At 44.2% G+C, this 26,227-nt stretch overlaps 1 protein-coding gene across 3 annotated transcripts in view; it reads left to right on the plus strand.

The window, feature by feature from the left end:
- Window positions 1-26,227, plus strand: part of Apba1 (amyloid beta precursor protein binding family A member 1) — a 207,773-nt gene that overhangs the window by 123,609 nt on the left and 57,937 nt on the right. For all 3 annotated transcript variants that reach the window (XM_031389964.1, XM_031389963.1, XM_031389962.1), the window contains exon 2: window positions 14,061-15,388. In XM_031389964.1, coding sequence (XP_031245824.1) covers window positions 14,141-15,388 — 1,248 coding nt within the window. In that variant the 5' untranslated portion in view covers window positions 14,061-14,140. The remainder of the gene's footprint in view (window positions 1-14,060; window positions 15,389-26,227) is intronic.

A 26,227-nucleotide genomic window follows, 5' to 3' on the forward strand; every position in this document is an offset into this window, starting at 1 on the left:
ACACACATACCCACGCATATACACATACACACACATACCACACACACACATACACACACATACACACATATACACACATACCCACACATACCACACACACATACACACACATACCCACACATATACACACATACACACATATACACACACATACCACACATACACACACACATACCACACACACACACATACACACATACACATACCCACGCATACACATATACACACACATACACATACCCACATGCACATACATACACACACATACACACATATACACACATATACCACACACATATCACACATACACACACGAATACACACACACACACACACACACACACACTCAGTGACAGAACAATGATAGACAAGCTTCAGTGTAAGGTAGACTTGTTTCACACACATATACATGGATAGACTTAATATAAACACACAGAGACATGTTTATATCCATGCTTAAGAGCAGCCTAGGCTTGAGGGACCATTTAATGGAAAGCAGTGAGTCCCGATACACACAGCCTGCCCTTCAGCAGACATCCCATCCCAGAACACTGGTTATACCTCATCACTTCAGATCTTATTGGGGTTCACTCTTGGTGCTGAACAGCCTGAGTTGACAAACGCAGTTTTGTTCTTCTTGGTGCTACATTTACTCACCCGATCTTCACAGTATCTCCCCGGGAGGTGGCTGATGTCACGTCCACTTGCAAAGAGGACACAGAGGCACAGCAAAGCTAAATGACTTGCCCAAGTTTATGTGCCTGACTCCTATTCGAGCTGAGGCTTGAACACAAATAGTTTGACTCAAATTTTTTTAACCATCTTCTGTTCTGCCTCTGCCTCCATCCCCAATCCCTGACATTTCTTTCCCCTTCCTTCCCCAACTGATGGTAGATATCCCTGTGTCTCCAGGCTTCCCCGAAGTCACATTGCTGCTTTGAAGTATCCTTAAACAACTTTCCTGCTGTTTTCTTTTTTTTAATATGAGTAGATATAATTTATAAGAATTGATTGGAATGAAGATAGAACGATGCTTTTTAAACTCTTTTCTTCCATTTTTGCACACCTGTTCTTAATAACAAGTAACGGTAATTTTAAAATTGTCTAATTAAATTATTTTAGATGCCCACAACACTAAAAACAATTAGAGAGATATTTTTTGGTTTGCAATGGAGAAAATTCCACTTCAGTAAACTGTCACATGCTCAGCCATTCAAAAAAACACAATAAAATTCAAATGTTCATACATAGTGTCATCCTTCTCAACATATTTGATTTGAAAATAATGCAAGGCACATCCATTTAGGTAAGGATCTCCTGGCTGGCTCGTTGGAACTGGTACTCCTTTATTTGCCGGTTGTGGTGGTGCACGCCGGTAGGATTTGCTGAAGGAGGCAGAGGCAGGAGGATCACGAGTTCAAGGCCAGCCTGGGCTACACATTTCCTGCTGTTTTCTGCAGTGGAGCCTGGAGCACTGAACAGCAGGGGCTGTGAGGTAGCTGGGATGCCCCTGAGACATACCTTGGAAGGTACTAAGAGACAGCAAAGGAAAGGAGGCTGAGAGAGGCAAGGGAAAGGAGAACGTTGCAGTTACTGGATGAGGGGGCTGAAGGACCTGAGCTTAGTGGACAGCTGTGCAGATCGGAGGAAGCAAATCCTTGAGCTACTATCAATGCGAGACAGCTGGCCAGTACTTTTCAGCTTCTCTATTTTGCAATCAATATGTGCGGTATCTTCAGCAGTAAGAGTATATTGCCACTGGCCTCTGGGAGAGACTGATGGCTGGTTGTAGGATACTTGGTCCTGGGACACAAATGACAACCAGTCTTCATTCACTCAAGTGCGTTCCCCATCTTCCATTATTTAGGAGCGAAAATTCTGAGTTTTTGTTTGGTAATCAGGGTGATGGCCCTATAGACACAAAATTATTTCCTAAGCCAAATCTCTTTTCTATTTCACTTTTTAGGTTAAATATTTATATTAGTTAATTTTGTTCTTTGACAATTTCAGACATGTATATAATGCATTCCAATTACTCTCACCCCACCCTCTCTCATTCCTCCCTCCTGCCCCTGTCAACATCTCTTCATCTCTACAGACCACTTTCCTACATTCATGACTTTGTTTGTTTGTTTGTTTGTTTGTTTTGTTACCCACTGAGTTTAACCAAGACCATGGGTTTGGAACTACCGACTGGAACCTGGGGATCTCATCAATAGGTAAACAACTGGAGACAATGACTCTATGTCTCCCAGAATCTACCATCAGCCAATAGTTCATCAGGGAGAGGTAGGGCTCCATGAGCCCACTCCCATTCAAATCTGACTATTGACATAGCCAATGTTGTACAGACCCAATGCATGGAACACAGCAGCTTTGAGCTCATGTTTGTAATACTTTTGCCATACCTAGAAGATGGCATCCCATAGTCCTTCTCTCTATCATCTGGCTCTTACATTATTTCTATCCTACTTATGTATAGATCTCTGAGCATCAGAACAGGGGGTATAAGTGTCTTATTAGGGCTGAGCAGACCACAGTCACTTATTCTTAGCTACTGTGAACAGCCATGAGTCTCCGCACTCACAATTCACCATTGTTCCCAACAAAAGAGAGATTTTTCCAGGTAAAACTGAGAGTAGCATTTATCTGTGTGATATTTAAATATTTAGAAGGCAATTTAATGCTATGTCAATTTAGTTAAACAATACTAGTAACTTCCCCACTACTGCTTATGACCTCTCCAGTTTTATGTGTGTGTGTGTGTGTGTGTGTGTGTGTGTACAATTTTGATATGTGTATATCCAGATATACATATATACATATATATATGATTTTGCACATATATATGCAATTGTGTGTGTATAATTATATATAATTTTTCTGAGGTCTACGTTGTCAGGAGTCTTGCAGAACAAGTCTCATGTCCAATGAGAGCAGCTGGTTATTACCATATAACGTCCATGCTACTGTTGCACAGTTAGGCTCATCTTGCATAGCAAGTTGGTATTGTACTTCTCACAGCTGCATAAGACCATCTATGTCTTTTCTCCCATTATTGTCTCCATAGCACCGTCTGGCACAATGAATGCTAGCCAGCAGAGCAGAACTTTCCAGCTGTTAAAGTTTGATTGTAATCAAGATGTGTGGAGACCCTGTGCTCAGTCCAATGGATGGCTTGAGCCTCTACTTCTGTATTAGTCAGGCACTGTCAGAGCCTCTCAGGAGACAGCTATATCAGGCTCCTGTCAGTCAGCACTTGCTGGCATCCTCCCCAATAAAGGAGCTAGAGAAAGGTTTGCAGCCCCTTAGGAGTTAGGGGTTTGCAGCCCCTTAGGAGGAACAACAATATGAACTAACTAGTACCCTAAGACTCCCAGGGACTAAACCACCAACCAAAGAGTACGCATGGTGGGACCCATAGCTCAAGCAGCATATGTATAGCAGACGATGGCCTAGTCAGTCATCAATGGGAGGAGAGGCCCTTGGTCCTGTGAAGGCTAGATGCCCCCGTGTATGGAAATGCCAGGACCAGGAAGTGGGAGAGGGTGGGTTGGTGAGCAGGGGGAGGGGGAGGGAACAGGGTGGGTTTTTTTTTTTTTTTTGAGGAGAAACCAGGAAAGGAGATATCATTTGAAATGTAAATAAAGAAAATATCTAAGAAAAAAAAGATGTGTGGAATCTTCAGCAATAAGAATTTATCATCTAGTTCCAGTGGGAAGGCAAAAAATGTGTCAGAAGTGTTTCAGGGTCTCTGGAGCTCCCCTTAACAACAGTCAGGAGCAGGTTTCACACACCTGGCGTTGGGAGTTTTGTTTAGTAATTCATGGCTTCTAAACACAGCATTGTCCAACTATGCAGAGTATCTCCCCTCCAATTCTTTTCTAAGATTTATTTATTATTATTATAAATTAGTATACTATAGCTGTTTTCAGATGCACCAGAAGAGGGTGTCAGATCTCATTACGGGTGGTTGTAAGCCACCATGTGGTTGCTGGGATTTGAACTCAGGACCTTTGGAAGAGTAGTAGGTGCTCTTACCCACTGAGACATCTCACCAGCCCCCTCTAATTCTTTCTTAAATTTCATTTTTGAAAACTTTTTTAAAATTTTAATTAGCTTACAAAGTAGTATTTTCCTATATATAAAATTTGGTTGCCCTTCCCCCACCCCAACCCCTTTTCCTTCTGTCCCTATCTTCCTCCCACATAAACCCTTTGACACTCAGCATTCTGTCTTCTTCTGTCATGTACACGTGTGTTTTATTTACCCTCCCCACCCCTTTCCATTCAAGCTTCTTTGGTTCTTCTTATGAGTCTCTTTTCTGCTTTCCTGCCTGCCCTCTATACACAGCCTCTCCCACATAAATCCAGATATCTCAAAATTAGAAGCTAGGATCTGTATGTAAGAGGGAATATGAAGATAATTGTCTTATTGAGCCTAGATTAACTCAATGCAGCATTTTCTAGCTTCATCCCCTTTTCTGTAAATGCCATAATTTCATCTCTCTTTACAGCTGAATAAAATTCCATTGTGTGTACACAAGACACTTTCTGAATTCATTCTTCTGTTGAAAGAGATCCAGGCTAATTCCATTTCTTTGATGTTGTGAACAGAGCAGCAGAAAACATGGGTGAGCAACCGCAGTCTTATCAGAAAGTCTTTCCTATGCGTATTATCTCAAAGTGTTTGCTCCACTTTAACCTCTAAGGGTTTCGGGTATTATGTTAAGGTCTGTGCTCCATTTGGACTTGAGTTTTGTGCAGTGTGGTAGATAAAGATCTAGCTTCATTCTTCTACACACGGATGTCCAATTTCCCAGGAGTATTTGTGTTTGGGCCACCTGAGACACACTGTCTTTAATCCACACAGTCAATGGATTTTGATGGTTTTCCAGATTACCCATGATTCATTTGGAAAGGGTCTTAGTTTTCCACCTTACCTTCTTTATGTTTCCTTCCCTTTAAACTTTTTGCTAATGTGATGAAACAGAAAGCTTACTGCCTTGAGAGACTTGGGCTCCGAATGGGATTTCTGGCTCATCAAATTCAAATTCAAATCTCCGTGTGGTTGCTACCTAGTACTGGCTTAACAGAATTTGTTTTTAGGCTTGAGAGTTGAGGACCTTCCTGCATTCAGGTGTTTCTAATCACCACGTTTAGTCCATGCTTCACAGATCTGAGGATGAAGTGAAAATATTGTTTGCATGTACAGACCGTGTACGCTCTGCTGACCCATTCCTGACCACTGAACAAAAAGCAGCGCAGAAGCAAGAACTTAACTAATTAGTACCTTGGCTGCCATTCTGGTGTCTGTTTGGGGAAGGAAAACGAACAGAAAACTGGAGGGAGTAAAGAAGGGCGAGTTAGCTGGCTTTCTAATGAGCCAAATAATTTGTAAAGAGAAACAACAGTAGTAAATCAGAGGTGATGTGGTCTCAGGGGAAAGACTGCATTTTAATGAATTACCGTTCCCTTTGGCCTTAGCTGGAAGCTCCCCTCTCACAGTATAACTTTATGAGCCTCTGAAAAGTCACATAGCCAAACCAACGTCAGAGTCATATTATCATCATTAACTCTACTGTGGTGGTAATAGTTGGGGTGTGGGGGTGGGGTGGGGTATTTCTGTATGAAAGAAATATCAGGAAAATGTTCTTGATTGGCTGTGACAGGTGACTTAATACTTTTAAGCTGAGCCTAACCCTGCAGAAATCATAAATGCCATGGGGACTGGGAGGAAGCTGGGAGCATACAAAAAGGAATTAGAACAGGAAAGCCATATCAAGCTCCTCTAATGCTCTGTAAATTATGGATTATGTAGATATGTTTGATTTTATACTGGAGGCATCTCACAGAAATTCAGAGAAACTTAATCGGCTTTGATTTCCAGACAGTATCCCTTGAGTTTTCGATAAAAATTGTAAAATTTCCCCTCTGACTTTCTGTGGTTGCCTTGGGCTTGCCTCATGTATTTTATTGGAATCGGAATGATAAATGAGTGATTTGATCATTAAAGTGTGAGGGAAAGAGATAGAAAATAAGGAAATCTGAATAAATTTAGAGATTTCTTCTTAACCAAAGGCTGAGCTATGATGGAGTTTTGTGGTTGAAATGACTGAAATCATTCTAGCCAGTAAGCTAATTGCGCTGTTTCGTTAGCATGAATACTGATTTCAAGTCGGGATGATAGTAACAGACCAGATTTTGGAGAAATGGCAAAGGGGTCCACCCATCCAGCTAGCCTCTGCACCAGTTTCTCCAGTGAGGATAAAGCCTCATTATGGAAGATGGGGCCACTGACCAAAGCAATTCTTAAGGTTACCCTTTGGAAGGAACTTCAGAGACTTGACGAGTCTTAAGTAATTGCAGCAGCTATATATCTTTATCTTTTAGAAACAGATTTGCTATTTGCATAACATCATTATGTACCAAAAGAAAAGAAACATTAAAATTTAAAAAAACACTTTAGCCAAAACTTTTGAGTCATAGATCTGAACGATACCTGTTATGGTTTTTTTTTTAATCAGATATAACTAACTATAACAGTAGAACATTGAAAATTACCCACTGGCAGCTTTAAAAACCCTTCAGTTAACTTAAAAATCAATCCAACCTAAGAGTGCCCAGAGTGCTTTGAACAAAGGCAGTACCTTCAGAACAGCAGAGTCTGCCAAGGTCACCATTCTAAAAGCAATTATACGGATTTAAATGTTTGTTTTAAAAAAAATAATCAATCGCATTACTTTCTGGGCTTAGTGTAATGTAACAGGAAGAATATAGCAGAGAGCCAGCAGATCTGCCTCCATCCCTCTCTGCTCCGAGTGACCTTGGACTATTTATTTCAGCTGTCTGAGCATCTGCTTCCCAAGCAGCCATTGGCGATAACAATTCCCACTGAGATTCTTGTGAGAGTTAGAAATGGAGTGTATGACGCACTATGTAGGGGAGCATGCCTCTACATTGCTTAGTTTGGTGACTGGTTGTCACCTGATGGATTTATAGACAACTAGTCATATTTCAAGATGGACTAAAAGAGACTTAACTGCTTGTTTCTACCTATTAGTCAGTAGGACTATTATAGTAGTAAGGACTATTATAATAGTAAGAAATACATCATGTGCCCTACATCATGTTGTTTGAATATTTTTAAATTCTGTATTGACTTCTTAAATGCTAATTATGGTGTATCCAGAAAATGTAGTAATAGACATTAAATAACAGTTACACTGAATCGGTTAGTGTTCTGACATACTATACTAAGCTATTTATAGTGTATACTATACTATATTACATGTTTTAGGAACTATAAAATGGGACATTTGCTTTAAGTTATTCAAAGTCAATGTTAGTAAGTAATAGAACCAGGGCCCAGAGTTGACATTTTTGTCTCCTAAGCCTGTTCTTTTAACTAAACACTACATTACATAAAGTAAATACTAAATCTAAATTACTACAGTAGTACATTATATAGATTAAATGATGGGATAATCTTCTAGGGACTTAGCAGCTGAAGAATGCCATTGATTTTCAATACTTGTAAATAAGGTGGTAGGACCGTCTTTGAGGTCAAAAACCAAATGTGATTAGATATTACTATTGTATTGTAGTTGTATTATAATGAGACAATATTCTGGTAACTTCGGGTCCATAAATTTAACATTCAAAGCTGCTCCCACAGGAGTGTCCAAGGTCTTTCAACAAAGGCAATGCCCTTGAGACTTGTAAGTATAGAGTCTACCAAGGCTGGCTGCCAAAGGATCTAGCCTCCCATTCCCATGCTGGGCAAGTGTTAGAAGGCGCATTCAGCAGCAGCTGTGCATGCACGTTCAGTCTAACTGACAGTCTACATCTAGGGTATATGGCAGTGATGTGCTACCCTAACTATTGCTGCTGAGGTGGGAAGAGAATTGTGGAAGCTGAGACCCAGGCCAAAGAGATTGAAATATCCCAGTGACTGAAGGGCAGGTAATCTCTGCTCTGGTGAGACGAAAGAGGTAGCAGCTGAGACCCTGGCCAGGTTTGTACGGCCATCAGGCATCCTCTGTAAATTCCCTGGGTCAATTCCTTGAATCTGTGTGTCATGGGACCAGGCAGAGAGGTTCCCTGGCCCAGGACTTCTCCTTAGAATGTAACCTTCAGGGTTTTGATTGCAACCCTACTATTTAGAATATTACTTTGGTTGTCAAGTGAACTGGTTACTATGACTAATTTTGCCATCTTTACAGTTATTCCATTAGGAGTGGATATGCTACTATTAGAAATGACCCGGGAGAATGAATACTTCAACCCCAGACTCCTTCATGCCATTGCTATCTCACTCTTTGTTGGCCAAACATGAACGGAGGACCACATACCTAATGGGGTATCCATAGAGTGTCTTGAAGGGCACTAGCAGACAAAACAGCAGAGTGGCTTTTCAGGGGGGCAGTGAAGATGTACAGCCACATCATTATCTAAGCTAGACAAGATTCAGCCCAGGGACCCAACACTGCAACCTTACCTTGACTGGCATCTAGCCACTCAGCAACACAGTTCCGTTCATTTCAGAAATCATTGTAGGTGCCATCTGGCAGGTCCTACTTCATGATATTAGATGCAAAGTTATGAGGTGGAGCAAAATCCTTTGCTGGAGCAAGATAGTCCTGTGTTGGATGTGTTTTTCTGACCACATGAGCTGTCTGAATGGGGCATAATTTTAGGAAGGAGAAATGTATTTAAGTGTCCATTTTTAGGCTTCCATTTTCACTAAATGTAATTTCCAAATGAATCAAAGGGGATTAAGCTTTAATGCGCCCTAGTCTTCTTCATTCTTGTCTTTTATGGTAGTCTTATAAATAGATGCATTATGTTTAAAGGAGCTCGGGATGCAAGTAAGGCTCCTGAGATTCTTTGAACTCCTTATTGGACATTTCGCAGTTTAATTTAATTCAGAAAGCAAGGAAGATTTGTAGCATAGGAAGTCTGTGAATTTTTACTCTCTCATCCTTTGTACAAAATGAGAAACAGTAGGAGCTGGGGAGATAGACCAGGGGTGAAGCACTTCCAAGGACATTAGTTTGATCCCCAGAAACTATTTTTAAAAGAGCCATATATGTTGTTGTGAGCACTTGTACTCCCAGCATGGGGGGATGAAGAGATGGATAGATCCCCGGGGCTCACTGGTGAGCTAGTCTGGCCTAAGTTCCTAAGTTCCAGGTCAGTAAGCAACCCTGTTTTTAAGAAAAAAAAATGACTGCACCTAAGGAATACACAAGGTTGTTAGGTTCACATGCATGCACACACATATATGCATACACACCTGCACACATATAAATACAGGAGCACACACACACAAAGAACTATTAATCACAACATATACAAGATACACCCATACCCACTTGTTGCATCCAAGGCATAATCCTGTTTAGCAACCAGAATTATTTATTGTTATGAACATCTCAGAATTACATGATGCCTTTGCCTTGACTGAGTGACAGTCATCATTTTACTGAAGTAGAATAGTATGTGTGGGTATTAGGACAGATTTCAGTCTCAAGAAGTGGAACTTGACTGCCAACTCCAGTGGGGAAAGTCAAGCAATGGGCATTAAATGCTTTGGAGGTAATTGTGTAAATATGGAGTCTACCAAGGCTAACTGACTGAAGATAGGACCCAGCCCCTTGTACTGGGAGAGTGCTGGAAGATAAATTCAGCTTGAAAGGATGAAAGTTTAGTCTGGCACTTTCCCAGAGGCACCTGGGCACAGACATAAAAGCTTATATAAGGACAGATATAAAATCTCCCATGTAATAGAATCAAATTTTCTTATTCCATTTTAGCACCCCACTCCTGCATCTGCATGACTAGCATCATCCTTGACCACACACACACACACACACACACACACATTCACATATGCACACACTCATGCAAAATGCATGCACACGTGCACAATAACCTATGTATTAACAACCTGGTATGCCTGCTTTGGTTCCTTTTTATGTTCTGTTTTGTCTGCTGTGACACATTTCTTCTAGAGCTACTTTTGAATGTCTCAAAAAGAAAGAAAGGAAGGAAGGAAAAGAAAAGAAAACCAGACAGTGAACTGGAAGTTTAGCAAGTACAGATGACTGGAAGCAAACATATAACCTCCCCTTCTATCAATCTCAAATTAATATGAATCTTGGCCAACAGTATCAAATACCCTGATTTGGCCTCTGAATCCTGAAACTCTGATTTCTATACATTTCGGCAGTCATGGAATGCCTTCCTTTTGTTCATTCTCTCCAGGCCAGGGAACATTCCAGAACTGGGAACCAGAAGTGGCCTATGCTTTTCCATAGGCAGCCTGTAGGCTCTCTGGGTCCTGCCATGCCCTCTCTTCATGTTGTAGATGCTGTGAGGATGAGACTTTCCTGCCTATGTATTCCTGGTCCATACCTTTTTATGGCTAGATGGAAAGGGTTTCCTTCAGCCAGCTCCTCGTCCCTTTGCTTCTGCCTCCTGATGTGCCTGGGCCACTACCAAGGTCCCAGCTGGATAGTAGTGTCCTTCTCCTAAGCCTGAGCTCTTGGATGCTGGTGAGCTCAAGAACCATAGTACTTTATTGGACCTTGTCTTAGTTAGGGGTTTTACTGCTGTGAACAGTCACCATGACCAAGGCAAGCCTTATAAAGGACAACATTTAATTGGGGCTGGCTTACAGGTTCAGAGATTCAATCCAGTATAAATCAAGGTGGGAACATGGCAGCATCCAAGCAGGCATGGTACATGAGGAGCTAAGAGTTCTACATCTTCATCTGAAGTCTGCTAGCAGAATACTGACTTCCAGGCAGCTAGGAATAGGGTCTTAAAGCCCATACCCACAGTGACACACCTACTCCAACAAGGCCACACTTCCAAGTAGTGCCACACCCTGAGCCAAGCATATACAAACTATAACAGACCTTGAGATGACACAGCAGTTTCCATTATTTTCACTATAGGCTCCTTCCATGTCTTGAACCTATTTCCATTTTGCATTCATTACCAGGTATTGTCATTATTAATGCTATCTGTCTATGAAGGCTAGAATCATAGCTTAGAAACTTTGGAAGCCCCTTTGCCCAATACAGTGTCTAACATGTGTCCAGCAAATGCCAAATGTGGGAGAATAATTACATCACTAGTATATACTTTTATGTGGGCAAAATGCTTACATAAAACAACATGTTTTTAATGGTATTTCTCCAAAGAACTTTCCTTATCAGGATTTGGAATATATATACGTGTACAAAAAAATCCATTTTTGTTAAATTAATGTATCTGCTAGTCAGATATGATTTAACTCAGTGTAGACTAAACTTTCTTTGTAATACATCTGTGAATAGAAAAACCCATTTTCATAGAAAACAGTGGCTTGGTCAATTCTGTACCTGGAATCAAGAACTGTCAGCCATTCGGGTTATTGTGTAGTTAATTGTATTTCTAACAACAACTCACACAGCATAGGGATGGCGCCCAGAGAAGCCTGTTATGTTCCTCTTTGTGGAAACTTGCCACGTGCTCATTGGTCACAGGTCAGAGCCCCTGTGGTATGTTTGTGTTTATTGTCTGTATTTGAGTCCTGGTAAAGGAAACAGAAACAGTGACCTTGTACTGTATTGAACATTTATTTTGTACTTTCCACTATCTACCTCAGAACCAACACTTGCTTTTTCTATCCCATTTATTCACTTCCATCAACGGCTCAGTGGTGACTTACTCTAATTTGGGGGAAGCTTTCTTATGTTCTGGCTGCAGTTAACTCTTCTCGAGGTTTAATAAAGAGACTACAATTTTTCTCAGACGAGATCGATTCTGATCTTGTATTTCAACCACCACGGAAGGGCAAAAGGTTTGGCTTGGTAAACCATCACAGTTTACCAAAAGAGAATCAGTTGAGGGGTGGGTCCACCAGGGTGGGGGTGGGGTGTGTTTCTCTGCTTGATGATGGGTGTGGCAACTCCAACATGGCCTCCTTTCCTATTTGCTCTGTCTGTTGTAAACGTTGGACTAGAGTTGGTCCGGTTCTGGTAAGGTGTTGAGTGGTGTATAGTGGATACTGATATTAAGACTTAATTAGGTATCCCTCTCTTCCTCAGGCTGTTACATTTAAGAGTACTTCCTGCCCATTTGAAGAAAGGACTTGACAAAAGAATACAATGAGACAAATCCAAACATACTATTGGACCCATGTCCTAGTTTGCTTTCTGTTGCTGGGATAAACCACGCTGACCAAAACCAAACTGAGGAGGAAAGGGTTTATTTCATCTTACAATCTCTAGTCCCATCACTGAGGGAAGTCAAGGCAGGGAGGTACACGTGGGAAGAGACTGAAGCAGAAAACACAAAGTCGTCCTGTTGACTGCTTTGCTCAGTTACCTGTATTACACAGCCCAGGGCCACCTGCTTAGGAATGGCATGCCAATAGTGGGCTGGGCCCTTTGACATCAATTAGCAGTCAGGAAAAGGCCTCGCAGACAGGGCATCAGGCCAATCTGATCTAGGCAATTCCTCACCTGAGGTTCTGTCTTTCCTGGTGACTGGATTGTGTGAAGTTGACAGCCAGAGCTAAGTATGAAAGTTCATTTACCACAGGTTTCTGGAAAACCAAAGAATCCTGCCTGGTTCTTTGTTCATTAGATTGTGTCTGTTTCTATATACACCGTGTACAGGTTGTGCTGTGTGTATGTGTGTGTGTGTGTGTGTGTGTGTGTGTGTGTGTGTGTCTTGTGTACATATGGGGATGCTGTACCAGTACACACACATTTGGAGGCCAGAGGAGGATGCTGCATATCTTCCTTGATCATTCTCTACCATACTGTTTCAGTCTCTATCTGAATCTGAAACTGTCCATTTTGGCTAGGCTAGCCAACTGGCAAGCTCCCAGGATCCACCTGCCTCCATCTCTCCAAATGCTGCAATTACAGGCATCCACAGCCATGTCTGGCGTTTTCTACATGCTGCACATCTGAACTCAGGTCCTCTTATTTTCACAGCAATGGCTATCATCCACTGGAGCCATCTTCCCTGTCCTCTAAAAGCTACTTTGTGAGAATTAAGAATTGGAATCCATCTTCCTAACTGCAAGTTCCCCACAAATAGGTGGAGACCTGCCCTCTCCATACTTTCTGAAAGTTTACCCACGTATTCTAGCTTCAGATGGCATGGCATTCACACAATTACAGAGTTTAGATCAAGGACACATGGGGAAAGTACTAGAAGCTGCCTACTTTGTGTATTTGTCAGAACTCTGGTTTCTAAGGGGAAGTGTTTCTAGGTCAAATGAGTTAGATGAACCCTGTATTTTGTAACTTCCTCCCCTTGGGTATGCACAGTGAAACGTTAACTGTCACTCTGCTGGTCCCAAGGTTATTTAACTGGGGATTCCATTTTCTCTTGTGTTCAAAAAGTATTCTCATGTCTTTGTGAAAGTCTACCTTGTTGAATGTAAGAGAACAGAGAGCCTATTGGTAGTGACCAGCCTCCCCAGAACCTTACAGTCATAGCAGTGGCATCAAAAAGATTGCAAGACCTCTCTCTCCCTCTCTCTCTCTCTCTCTCTCTCTCTCTCCTCTCTCTCTCTCTCTCTCTCTTTCTCTCTCTCTCTCTCTCTCTCTCACACACACACACACACACAATGTATTTAAAGAATTGCTTCTAAAGTATCTAGGATCCTAGTTTAGAGATATTTCTCTTTGAACAGATATGCCAATGGGCCCACTCAATTGAGTAGTACTCTATCCATAGACCTCAGAAAATGCAACCCAAAGAGCATGCTAAGTACAAAGTGCCTGCGAAGCTTTCTGTCTGGGGGGGGGGGGGGGGGGGGCTTGGGAGGGTGAACGCAATAAGCGATTATGCAAGTAAATATGTAATTACAAATTAGGATACGTGCGTGAAGAAAGAGTGCTGTCAGATTACTCTTAAATTTGCAAGCATGCCTTAATTGACCCAGATTCAGAAGGGATCAATAGCAAGTGGGTTTTACGTGTGTCTGGACGCTCAGCTAAGAGTTCCATTCTGAACCACTCAGCAGCCTCTCTTCCTTGTTTCTTCCAGGCCCCGTGGAGCCAAAATGAGCGCGCAGTGAGCCAGCGCAGCCTCTCGCCAGCCATCCCTCCCGCCCCCCGACGCCCACCATGAACCACTTGGAGGGCTCCGCGGAGGTGGAGGTGGCCGACGAGGCGCCAGGGGGAGAGGTCAACGAGTCCGTGGAGGCCGACCTGGAGCACCCGGAGGTGGAGGAGGAGCAGCAGCAGCAGCAGCCGCCGTCGCCGTCGCCATCGCCCCCGCCGCCCTCGGCGGGTCAAGCGCCCGAGGACCACCACGCGCCTCGGGCGCCGCCGCCGCCTCCGCGGCCGCCGCAGGAGGAGGAGGAGGAGCGCGGCGAGTGCCTGGCGCGCTCGGCCAGCACCGAGAGCGGCTTCCACAACCACACGGACACGGCCGAGGGCGACGTGCTCGCCGTGGCCCGCGACGGCTACGAGGCGGAGCGCGCGCAGGACGCCGACGATGAGAGCGCCTACGCCGTGCAGTACCGGCCGGAGGCCGAAGAGTACACGGAGCAGGCGGAGGCCGAGCACGCCGAGGCGGCGCAGCGGCGCGCGCTGCCCAACCACCTGCACTTCCACTCGCTGGAGCACGAGGAAGCCATGAACGCCGCCTACTCGGGCTACGTCTACACGCACCGGCTCTTCCACCGCGCCGAGGACGAGCCCTACGCCGAGCCCTACGCCGACTACGGCGGCCTCCAGGAGCACGTGTACGAGGAGATCGGGGACGCGCCCGAGCTGGAGGCGCGCGACGGCCTGCGGCTCTACGAGCGAGAGCGCGACGAGGCGGCCGCCTACCGCCAGGAGGCGCTGGGCGCGCGGCTGCACCACTACGACGAGCGCTCCGACGGCGAGTCCGACAGCCCCGAGAAGGAGGCGGAGTTCGCGCCCTACCCGCGCATGGACAGTTATGAGCAGGAAGAGGACATCGACCAGATCGTGGCCGAGGTCAAGCAGAGCATGAGTTCGCAGAGCCTCGACAAGGCGGCCGAAGACATGCCCGAGGCGGAGCAGGACCTGGAGCGCGCCCCGAGCCCGGGAGGGGGACACCCCGACAGTCCCGGGCTGCCAGCACCTGCCGGGCAGCAGCAGCAGCAGCAGCGGGTCGTGGGAACCCCGGGAGGCAGCGAGGTTGGGCAGCAGCGGTACAGCAAGGAAAAGAGGGATGCCATCTCGCTGGCCATCAAGGACATCAAAGAGGCCATCGAAGAAGTGAAAACCAGGACCATCCGTTCGCCTTACACCCCCGACGAACCCAAAGAGCCCATCTGGGTCATGCGCCAGGACATTAGCCCCACGAGGGACTGTGATGACCAGAGGCCCGTGGATGGAGATGTAAGTATGCGTGGGTTCGGGCTGGCTGGACTGCAGGTCCCTGGGGAGGAAAGACTTGAGCTCTGTGGTCTTACCAGTCTTTGGGAACATACTTTATGGGATAAATGGTCTGTGGCGGCTCTATGCACTTCGCCATGGTGGTTTCGTCCAGTGTGGCGCCAACAAAGGGGTGGTGCTAATGGCGGACTATTTATCAGTCCCATAAGGCATCCCTGTGCTTTCTAAATTGTACCAGAAGGGCTTGTTGAGAGTTGCATTCATGGTCCCATGGCCCTCTTTGTGCTCAATGAGAAAGTCTGAACTGGGGTCCCAGAATTTTATCAGGTCCACATTTTGTAAGAAGTTTGGTTGGAGAGGATTTTTGCAAAATGGTGTCTTATAAGTACAAGATCCACAAGGGTTCTGGAGAGGAAGGAGTGCTCAACATGAAAAAGAAGAGGTGTGTGGAAATGAGACAGAACGGTGGCTTAACACAGGTAGGCATCAGGATAAAGTTTTAGCCAGAGACCAGCCAGTCCTCAGGTGTGTGTGGACACCTGGGGAAGGAGAGCAACTCCACCAAAGTCAATCTAAGGGCATTTTTCCCCCTGGTTAATCAGCAGTTCAACTAATCACATATGGAGAGTCTGTCAAGCTCTGTCATGAATAAACAGAGGGCATCAGAGAGTCTTAGTAAGGCAGGGGAGAGGGTTCTCTGCAGTACATTGTTCCACGTACAATCAAGGGTGGTTCTGGGATTTCTAAATGTGTTTTTGTTTTCTAGGATGGCAGGGGCCAATGTTTTCCCAACTAACAAGGTTCCCGGCTATGCTGTTGACCCTTGGCCATAGTTAGAGAATTATTGCCATGAAGCCAAATCAAGATTTAGATGGTCACTGTGGTCTCCTCAGTGGAAATCTCCCTGCCCTGCCAGATGTTCTGCAGCTCCACCTCAGTGGAGCACACACGCACACACACACACACACACACACAGAGTGACTACCTCTAGCACGGAGTGAGTTTTTGTCATTCCACAGAGGTATGCTCTCCATTTAAAACCAGATGTGCTTCCCTGGGAAGAGCTACTGTTGCTGGCCCTGTCGACAGCTTATTTGCCATTTTTGAAATACCTAAGACATTTGAGACCGTGTCAAGCTGAGGTGTCACAATCTATTGAAAGTAAATTAAAAAGGCTGACCTTTGCCCCTCTACCTCACTATGAAAATGCTTTTTGCTCTACCTCTCCCCTTTCTGTACACTTCAGTAATTTCTAAGCAGTTTCATTCTAGGGGTCAAGAGGTTAAATTCAGTTCCATTTAATCTGGTGCAGCCACTGGTGTCCTCCATCAGCATCCTCAGCTTCATCTGCTCCTTGAAATGACCCAGGAGCTTCACTCTGAGCCCCCAGGACAGTGGTAGAGCCAGGAAAACTTTGTTCCTTTGAACCAGGAGGACATTTTAAACCTCTTGTGTTATATTTTAATCCAAACAGAATCCATGATAAAATATTGAACAATACTTAGGAACCCAAACTGTCAGAAATTCATCTTGATGCTAAGGAATAGATGAATAGGGCTATGAAGAGTTAATAGAAAGCAAAGCCAAAACCTGTGCATTAAAATACACCCCCACCCCCCCCATCTCAAGCCGTTTGGACCTGTGGGTCTTATTTCACCCGTCATGCTGTATTTTAGGAAGGACCTTCATTTTCTCCCCCTTTGATGGTATTATTCCACCTCACCTCAGCATCAAAAAAGTATTTACTGAAATCTCATTGCACGCATGCTGTCATAGAAAATGGAAAGGCACTGTTGAAACTAATGCAGTCTGCAGTCCACAGCAGTCTCGTTAAAAATTCAGATTACTACCCACAGTCCTAAAGCCCAGGGCCTGTGGTGGAGCCTACTGATCTACTGTTTTTGTTTGTTTGTTTGTTTGTTTCATAAATTCTCCCTGAGGCTTCAATAGTATAAAAGATTGAGAACCTCTGATTCAAAGAGGGGAACCTATCTAGGGGCTTATGGACTTGAGGCTTTCTTCAGTTTAAAAACAACAACAACCAAAATACCTATACCACTGTGATTATACTCTGTAGAAACAGATGGCCCTGAAATTCTTATTCCAAAAGCCACAGGGTGTCTAAAAAATGCAAAACCAGAAAGGGCAAAGGAACAGGGGAAGCTGGGAATAGCCATATATCAGTTGCCGGAGGTCATTGCTAACAGTTAAGCTTGCTTCTGACATGCCTGCAACATTCCTCCCTGAACCCCAACACTTTACATGTAGAGCAAACAGGCATTTGTTTGCTGGTGTGGTAGACAGAATGAAAATTGAGGATTGACCATCCCTGAGAACATGTTCACCTTACTGAAATGACAGGTACCCAGCACCCAGTGAAAACTATTTTCTGAAAAATCTGAAAAAAAAAAAGAAAGGAAGGAAGGAAGGAAGGAAAGGAAGGAAGGAAGGAAGGAAGGAAGGAAGGAAGGAAGAAAAGAAGGAAGAAAGAAAAGGTGTACTTTTGGCCTAGTAGAAACTTTGTATCTTCTGAGTAAGTTTGAGAACTTCCTTCGAACCCTCTCCTTGACAAATACTGATAGTGAATGATGTGTCCTGAGAAGTTCCCTGTTCACTGACCTCCAGGCAGCCCTGTCATCCAGTAACAGTTGGTTTGACATCAGCCAGCATAGTGCACGCTGGGAGATTTGAGCTATTCTGAATGGTGCTGCTCACTTCTCTCTCCTAAAACTTCATTAAAATAAGGCAATAAAAAGCAGAAAGGAAGCAGCAGAAGCCGAGTATAATAAACTATGGTTGAATTCCTGGGCAATGCTGGGCATTTCGTGCTGGGGTCTATTTTCAGTGTTCTTTGGAGAAGCTTGCTCTTCTATGAGGACTGAAACTATGAAGGCAAAGCCAGGGACGTGTGCATTTGGACCTGTGTTACTTCTAGGCAGAAGCAGTAGAAACCATTCTTCTTGCTCAAATTGCAACAAGCCCAGAAGCCACACGGTAAGACGCACAGGTGTAACCCTGAGCAAGGGAAGCATCTGCTTCCCCAGAGTGAGGCTCGCTGGTGATTCCAGTGAGACACTGAAGCAACCCCAGCCAGGGTACAGGAATTTGGGGGTGGCTTGTTCCCACTGTACGGAGTGGTTAGTGCGGAATAATTCACTAGGGAGGTTTCTGCTTCCTCTTTTCTACCAACAGCTCTGAGGATTTGAACTTAGACACCCCAGAAAAAGACTTGAAATAACCCAGTGCTTCAGGTACCAGGAATTTGAGGACATAGTTGAGAAAGAAAGGTCTGTCAACAGGCAGGAGACATTAGAACTCAGGGTACCTCTAGTATATAGTCACGTGATTCTTTCCTATAGATGTGTGACTTCTATAAGTAAAAGGGGGCTCCCTAACCCAAAAACATAAGCCAAGAAAAGAGGTAGGAGGGACTCCACCACAGAAAATACAGGAAGGGAGCCTCTTTGGGTGCATGAGGAAGAGACAACCAGGTGGCTACTATGCAAAAAGCCAAGGAAACAGGGAAGCCAGGCTCCAGGGGGAGATGTCCAGAAATTAAAAAGCAGAGAGAGCCTGGTGAGCATGGGATTGGAGGAGCAGAGGTTTGGAGATGGTTTAGCGTATATGGACGACTAGCACATGGAAAACTAAGCAAGTAAAAAAAAAAAATTCTAACAATTCCAGTTTCCTTTGGTTACTTGGCCTTTCTGACAACAGTTACACAAGCCAGCTGGGAAGAGGAGAGGTGTAGTCTTCAGAATGCAAACACTGAACACGGATCAGCTAGAAATGTGTAGCGGAAAGGCTGTAGATTTTAACCTTTGCAGTAGAAGCCAAGGGGGAAAAAATGTCTACCTCTGAAATGAAAGTGAGGCAATACAAACACGTTACCTCTGAACATGAAAGTAAATGTAAAAGAAAGTTACAGAAGAATTGAAAATGGGGCCATGAAGTGAGGAGCGGTGTGAAAAAGAATTTGAGTTTTGCCGTAAGCTGTGTAGTGCGATTTGACTTTGAAAACTATATTTGTGGATTTAAGCAGAGACAGTTCGCTGAACAAAGAGATTATCTCATTGTCCTGTTTTCTTGAACTAAAATAGAAAAGGTAAATGTCTCTGTGTGTTTTGTGTTCAATTTAGTGGAAGGAAAGGACTTCTTTGTCAGCTATTGGCCTACAGTAGGATGGGTATTCTGAACCTTACACAGTGTTTGCATAAGTGTGAAACTTCTACTTGGTTGAAATTACAAATATAAGAATAAGCAACTCTAGGCTAAGAGGAGAGCTGTGCTCACCATAGAACACAAATGGACAATAAACAACCCAAAGTGTTTAGAAGCCATAGGCTTGTAAGTGTGTCTAGAGTTCGGAAGCCTCAGAACATTGGTGGGGAAGAAAGCGGTAAGAACACTAAATGCTCTGGAAATGACTTGTGCCAGGGTCGAGTGCAGTGCATCGACTTCTCCGGAGATGTGAGTAATTGCGTAAGTTCACAGCCTTCCCTTTAAGGATGTGATGTTTCTGAGAGCTGCCTTTACCAGGGTGAAAGCAACACTGGTGAGGTACTTACCAGCCCCTGCTGCACCTTCAGAGAGGCACAGTAAAGTGCCACATCCCAGCAGGAGGCGGTGCACTGTGTAGCAAAACCCAGTTGTCAATAGCAACAGCAAAAAGGAGCCATTTTCCTGTGAACCACGAGGACCCGATGTGATCAGGGTAATTTTCTTTAAAGATGTAATAGTCTTGACTGTTACATCTTCAAAATGAAAAGGCTTGACCTTAAACTCCCACTTGAAGAGCAAATGATTCATTTCAACCATGAAGAGAGCAGAAGGGGATGGAAAATGTTTGCTCTGTGCGCGTCTCCTAGACTCAAAGTGTTACCTTCAATTAACTTACCTCATCTCTAGGATGTCACCTGTCTGTTCAGTGCTGGGCAAGCCCTGATGCCTGAAAACTGTCTGCCTACTGCCATCAAACCATTCCAATAGAAGAATCGCTGGAGCAGAATCTGTCCGATGGTGACCCACCACAAGTCAACTATCCCAGCTATGCATGCTCCTTGGAATTAAAAGGGAAAAAGTTATAGGGAAGATTATTTTTTAAAAGATTTATTTATATTATGTATATGAGTATACACTGTAGCTGTACAGATAGTTGTGAGCATTCATCTGATTGTTGGAAATTGACTTTTAGAACCTCCGCTTGCTCCGATCAACCCTGCTCACTCCAGTCATCCCTGCTCACTCCGGTAGACCCTGCTTGCTTAGTTCCTGCTTGCTCTGGCCCAAAGATTTATTCATTATTATAAATGAGTACACTGTAGCTGTCTTCAGAAGCACCAGAGGAGGGCGTCAGATCTCATTATGGGTGGTTGTGAGCCACCATGTGGTTTCTGGGATTTGAACTCGGGACCTTCGTAAGAGTAGGTGCTCTTACCCACTGAGCCATCTCTCCAGCCTGGGAAGATTTTTTTTTTTTTTAACCTGTGGACTTTTACTTCTCTTCATCTGACCCCACTCCCAAGAGGAATCTTTCTCTCTGAATTGTCTCACCAAACAATATATGTGTGAAACCACAAGAAGAGCAATAGGAAGGAAATGGCCAGTTTTCACAGAGAAAATTTGGTCCCTAGAGTTAGCATACAGGGCCACCATTCAGAAATGTGACAGGTTCACTTAGGAAGTGGGGGCTCAAGAAACTGCCCACGACTCCTAAGAATGTTTGTCTCATCCTCTCCAACATAGCTCCTTCAGAATTACGTGTGGTAAGTGGACTGAGGAGAAAGGGTAGGTACAGGGAAAAGAGCAGCTGTGTGTGTACCCAGTTAAATACCAGGGTCATGCAGTCCTGCTGAATCATAAAGCAGGTATTGTCTATAAATGGGACCATATTTAAATTGAAATTTATTCTTTTTATAAGCATAGTTAGTGTGATGGTGTGTATATGCTCAGCCCAGGGAAAGGTGCTATCAAGAGGTGTGGCCTTGTTGGAGTAGGTGTGTCACTGTGGGTGTGGGCTATAAGGCTCTCATCCTAGCTGCCTGAAAGCCAGTCTTCCACTAGCAGCCTTCAGATGAAGATGTAGAACTCTCCGCTCTGCCTGCATCATGACTGCCTAGATGCTGCCCTGGTCCTTCCTTGATGATGATGGACTGAACCTCTGAACCTCTAAGCCAGCCCAATTAAATGTTGTCCTTTATAAGACTTGCCTTGGTCATGGTGTCTGTTCACAGCAGTAAAAGCCTAACTCAGACAGTTGGCATCGTGCTCTTAACACAAAAGGAGTTTCAGTAATCTTAAGATGTCTTTGCCAGTGTGGAATTCTCTCTGGAAACGTGATGTAAGGATCACGGGTATGGCATGTTGTGGCTCCTTCAGGAAGTTAGGACTCACTATTTAGGGTGGGTTACTGGCATGCTGAATTAATGTATTTGGCCTCAGTGTTTCTCCCTTGCCATTTCTGCACTGGTTTATCTATTTGCTGTCTTCCAGCATGCAAATCCACACCATGCCACTCATCCTGGTCCCTCCCTTCAGCGACCCTGATTCCCAGCTTCTTCATTAAGCAGCAACCCACCAGCCCTTTTTATCCAGGACTTTTCTAGTTAAATCAAACTAGTCTACTAGTCAGTGAAAATGGAGCATGCACCACCCACTCCAGGTAACAATTATTTTATATTGGCATCCCGTTATCTCCCAGAGACCAAAGCACAAGACAAGGGATTGTTTCAACACTGACACTGCTCAGTCAGAGTCAGAAACCAGCCACCTTCTTGCTGAAAGAGAGGCCTTATCAACACTGTGGGAAGTAAAGGCCTAAGGTTAGTACCTGCCCTCACCAATCACCTGTCAGCTGGTGGAAAGAAGCGTTGGGGGATGCCCTGGCTTCACCCGGGACTTAGATGTCTTGATGCTATCCCCTCTCTATCCTGAATTCAGCATGTGGACTACAAGGATTCTGCTTTTCCTTTTAACTGTTGCTAGGAGACTGTCAACCAAGGTCAAATGCACATGCTAATTAATTAAGACTCATTAGCAGCATCTTGCCCTGTTGACCTTGCCGCCGTGTTGTCAAGCATACAAGGACACATAAAAAGAATCACACTGCTGCCAAGGATTCTATTTCTGTGCAGGATTCCTGTGAGGTGCTCTGAGTGGAGGGGTTCCCTCTGCAGATCTCCACCTGCTCGTGAGGTTCTGGCCTGCCACAATATTTCCAGGATTGGATAGCAAAGGATGGTGTTGAAATGGGATCCAAACTCAGGCAGACAGAATTTAGGATGAAGATGTGTTCTGTCGGTGCCTGACTTGGGGTCAGTTCCTTGCTGGGATGTGAGGTGGTACTCTTGGGAAGAGGAAGGACGGCCTTATACTATACATGCATACATTCAGACCAGAAGAGGACTGGATCCCGAGTAAGTACCCACGGCTCAGGTTGGTCTACTGACTTGCTATGAAGGAGTACATATCTGAGTGTGCTCTTTGCTACCTTCAGAGGTTCAAATTGTTCAAACTTAGATAAATAGTACAGCTGGAGCCAATAGTTCCAACACCCCCAAGGTTTAGACAGATGTGTAACCCTGGAGACAAAGGATCACATAGAGACAGCAGAAATGACCTCCAGTGTATTCATTTCATCAAGCAGACCTCAGGAAAGGAAGAAAATCTGCTGCTTGGACAGTCACTTTGGATTTAATTGAGTACTTGGACATATAGGCCATTGCCTGAATAAGAAATACGACATAGCTACAAGAAGTCACTTTTATTGCTTTTCCACTTTAAATCTTTTTATTTTTAAATATTCTTCGATAAATCTATACACATACATGCACCAAATTTGGATCATTTTCACCTTCCCATTACCCTCTCTCATTTTCTTTTGACTCATTGAGTTTAACCATCTGGCTGCTTGCATGCAAATGAGCAAAGGAGTTATTTACCAGAGCACAGGCACCTTAGCAGTGGTTACATCACTGAAGAAAATGACACTCTATTCCACAGCACCCACTACCTGCTGCTCATAGTCCCTCAGAGACCATTGGGATCTCATGAGTCCTTCCTTCCCCCATGCATGGTTAAGTAGTGAAGGCCTAGCTGTGAGCAGGTCTTGTGCAGGTAACCATGGGTTTGGTGAGTTCATGAGCCCAATGGCCATGTCATATCCAGAAGCCAAATGTCTCATAGCACCTCTCCCCCTCCTCTGGCTCTTACATTTTTCTGCCCAGTCTTCTCCAGTCTTCCCTGAGTCTTGAAGGAAAGATTATGGAGGTCTCATTTAAGGCCAAGCAGGCCAGTCACTTATTCTTAACTGTCCTGTGGCTCCATGTCTGATGTCAAAGGACTCAGATGGCTCTTTCCTTCAGGCATTGCTGAATGTAACACTACTCTCACGGGCTCCTTCCACACCCTATCTGCAGCTTTTCTTGGCAGATATCTCATGGCACTGGCATCGCCAACATCTTGGGGTCTCTAATGCAATCCAGGTTTCACTTTTGTAGCTTCAGAAAATAGCTTCTCAGAACTTCCAATGCAGGGACCCCCCTGTCACATCTGGCCTCAGCAGCTCTCCTTAACCTCAGAAGAAGATTCTGCAACTCCTTTGCTTACTCCTGTATCGTTCATGACTCTAATGCCAGAACCACATAGATAATACTGACAAGTTTGGAGAACCACTCAGGGAGGAGCCTGGCCCCCTTGGATCACATTTCCACAGCTTTCCTTTGTAGTTCCTTTTTACAACTTGGAAGCTTAGCTGGGTAGGGAGGCCCTGAGGCCACCCACCCTTTATTCTGTTTTTGAACGGGCCTTTCTTTAATCTCCTTTCTTCCTGTACAAGCCTTTGCTTCAACATTAAATTTCCTGGTGTTCTTTTTCATTTCAAAGTATACATTTTATACCCCCTTTTGCCCTGGTTGCTCTTTTTCATGGTAGACCTGCAGGAGGTTGATTACTAATAACCACAGGACAGAGTCAGTATTAGGTTGTCTTGAAATCTCCACCACCAAGGAAATTAATACCATACTTTTCATTTACTTCAGGCAGATTCTTAGGACAAGCGCAGAAAGCAACCACATTCTTTGCCAAATTATCACAAGAATAGTTTCTCACCCAATTACTAATATTATTCTCCTCTGATACCTCTTGAGCTGGGCCTCCAGACTCCATGTTTCTCTCAGCACTATTGTATTCCAAGCTCCTACTAGGATGCCCTATTAAGACCCACTTATAGCATTCAACTACTTTCCTAGTTCAAAAATCCCAAAGAAGTCATCCTCATTTCTGCAAAAGACCAGGATGGTCAGATCTGATGCAGCAATATCTCTCTTCCTGGTCCATATCCTGCCTCAGTTACTTTTCTGTTGCTATGATAAAACACTATGACCAAGACAACTTATAGAAGAAAGGGATTCTGTGGGCTTTGAAGTTTCAAAAGACCCACACCATTCCCAGTCTCTTTCTCTCTACTTTGTAGTTGTGGATGTGAGCTCTCAGCTACTGCTCCAGTGCTCTACCTGCCTGTCTGCCGCCATGCTCGCTGCCAGGAAGGTCATGGAATCCATACTCTGAAACCATAAACCCCAAATAAGCTTTTTCTTTTATGAGTTATATTGGCCATGGTATCTTAACATAGCAATAGCAAAGTAACTAAAACCTGTTTTTTTAAGGAAAGCTTCTCTGAGAAAAAGTTGAGAGCAGTGCTGATCTATAGGTGTAAACATACGTAAAAAGCAGTTTGATACCACGTCCACTTAAGTAAACAGTAATAGGTTCTCCCATGGAGCCTGTGGCCTCCCAGCCATGGTTCTGGGCCAGGTTTACAGTACCTGTTATGAGTCCCTCCTATGGAACAGACCTCAGATCCAATCAGAAGGTTATTGGGTACCCCATAATATTCATGCCAGTCTTGCATTTTGGGGCCTTCTTGTTATTTATTGTAGCTTGTGGGGTCCACAGATGATTTTGATTGATTACTTTTCTCCCCAGAAGTTTGCATAGCACATTATGGTACTATGAAAGGTATCCAAAACCAAGAGAACTTCAAGCTCAGTTTGGTTTCTAAACATCCTATAATCCAGGTATGAGGTGTGTTTGGCAGTAGGATCTTAGGGTTTAGTTCTAATGAGCAAGCAAATGCGTTGACGGTAGCCTATGACATTTTGGAAGCCTCTAGAGCCTCCCTGACTGTCTTGGGGTTTCTATTGATGTAAAGAGACACTATGACCACAGACAACTCTTAGTAAAGAAAAACATTTAATTGGGGGCTGGATTGTAGTTCAGATGTTTAGTCTGTTGTCATGTCAGGAAGCATGGCAACATGCCAGCAGACATGATACTCAAGAAGTAGCTGAGAGTTCTGCATACAGATCTGAAGGCAGCAGGAAGAGAGTGATACTGGGCCTGGCTTGAGCATCTGACACTTCAGAGTCCTCACCCACTGGCACACTTTTATCCACTAAGGCTTCATAGTAGTGTCACTCTCTATGGGCCTATGGGAACCATTTTCATTCAAACCACCACACTGACCAATATCATATAAGGAGATATCCCTCAGTTGAGCCCTGCCACATCACTCATTAATCAAGAAAGTGATCCACAGACTCGCCTACAGGTCAAGCTGATGGAGACGTTTTCTCAGTTATGTTTAATAAGGCTAGGCTTCCATAAAGAACATGATGCACCCATGTAAGGTTGGGTTTTTGGTGGTGGTGGTGGTATTTTTGTTTATTTGTTTTTTACTATATTTACAAAATAGTAAGTTCCCATAGGGATTCTCCATAACATCCTTTGTATTGGTTCTCCCTTCCCCTACTCTCCTCTGTCCTCTCCTACTCCCTCACCCCC

Source organism: Mastomys coucha, unplaced genomic scaffold (assembly GCF_008632895.1).
Source record: "Mastomys coucha isolate ucsf_1 unplaced genomic scaffold, UCSF_Mcou_1 pScaffold21, whole genome shotgun sequence".
Taxonomy (NCBI): domain Eukaryota; kingdom Metazoa; phylum Chordata; class Mammalia; order Rodentia; family Muridae; genus Mastomys; species Mastomys coucha.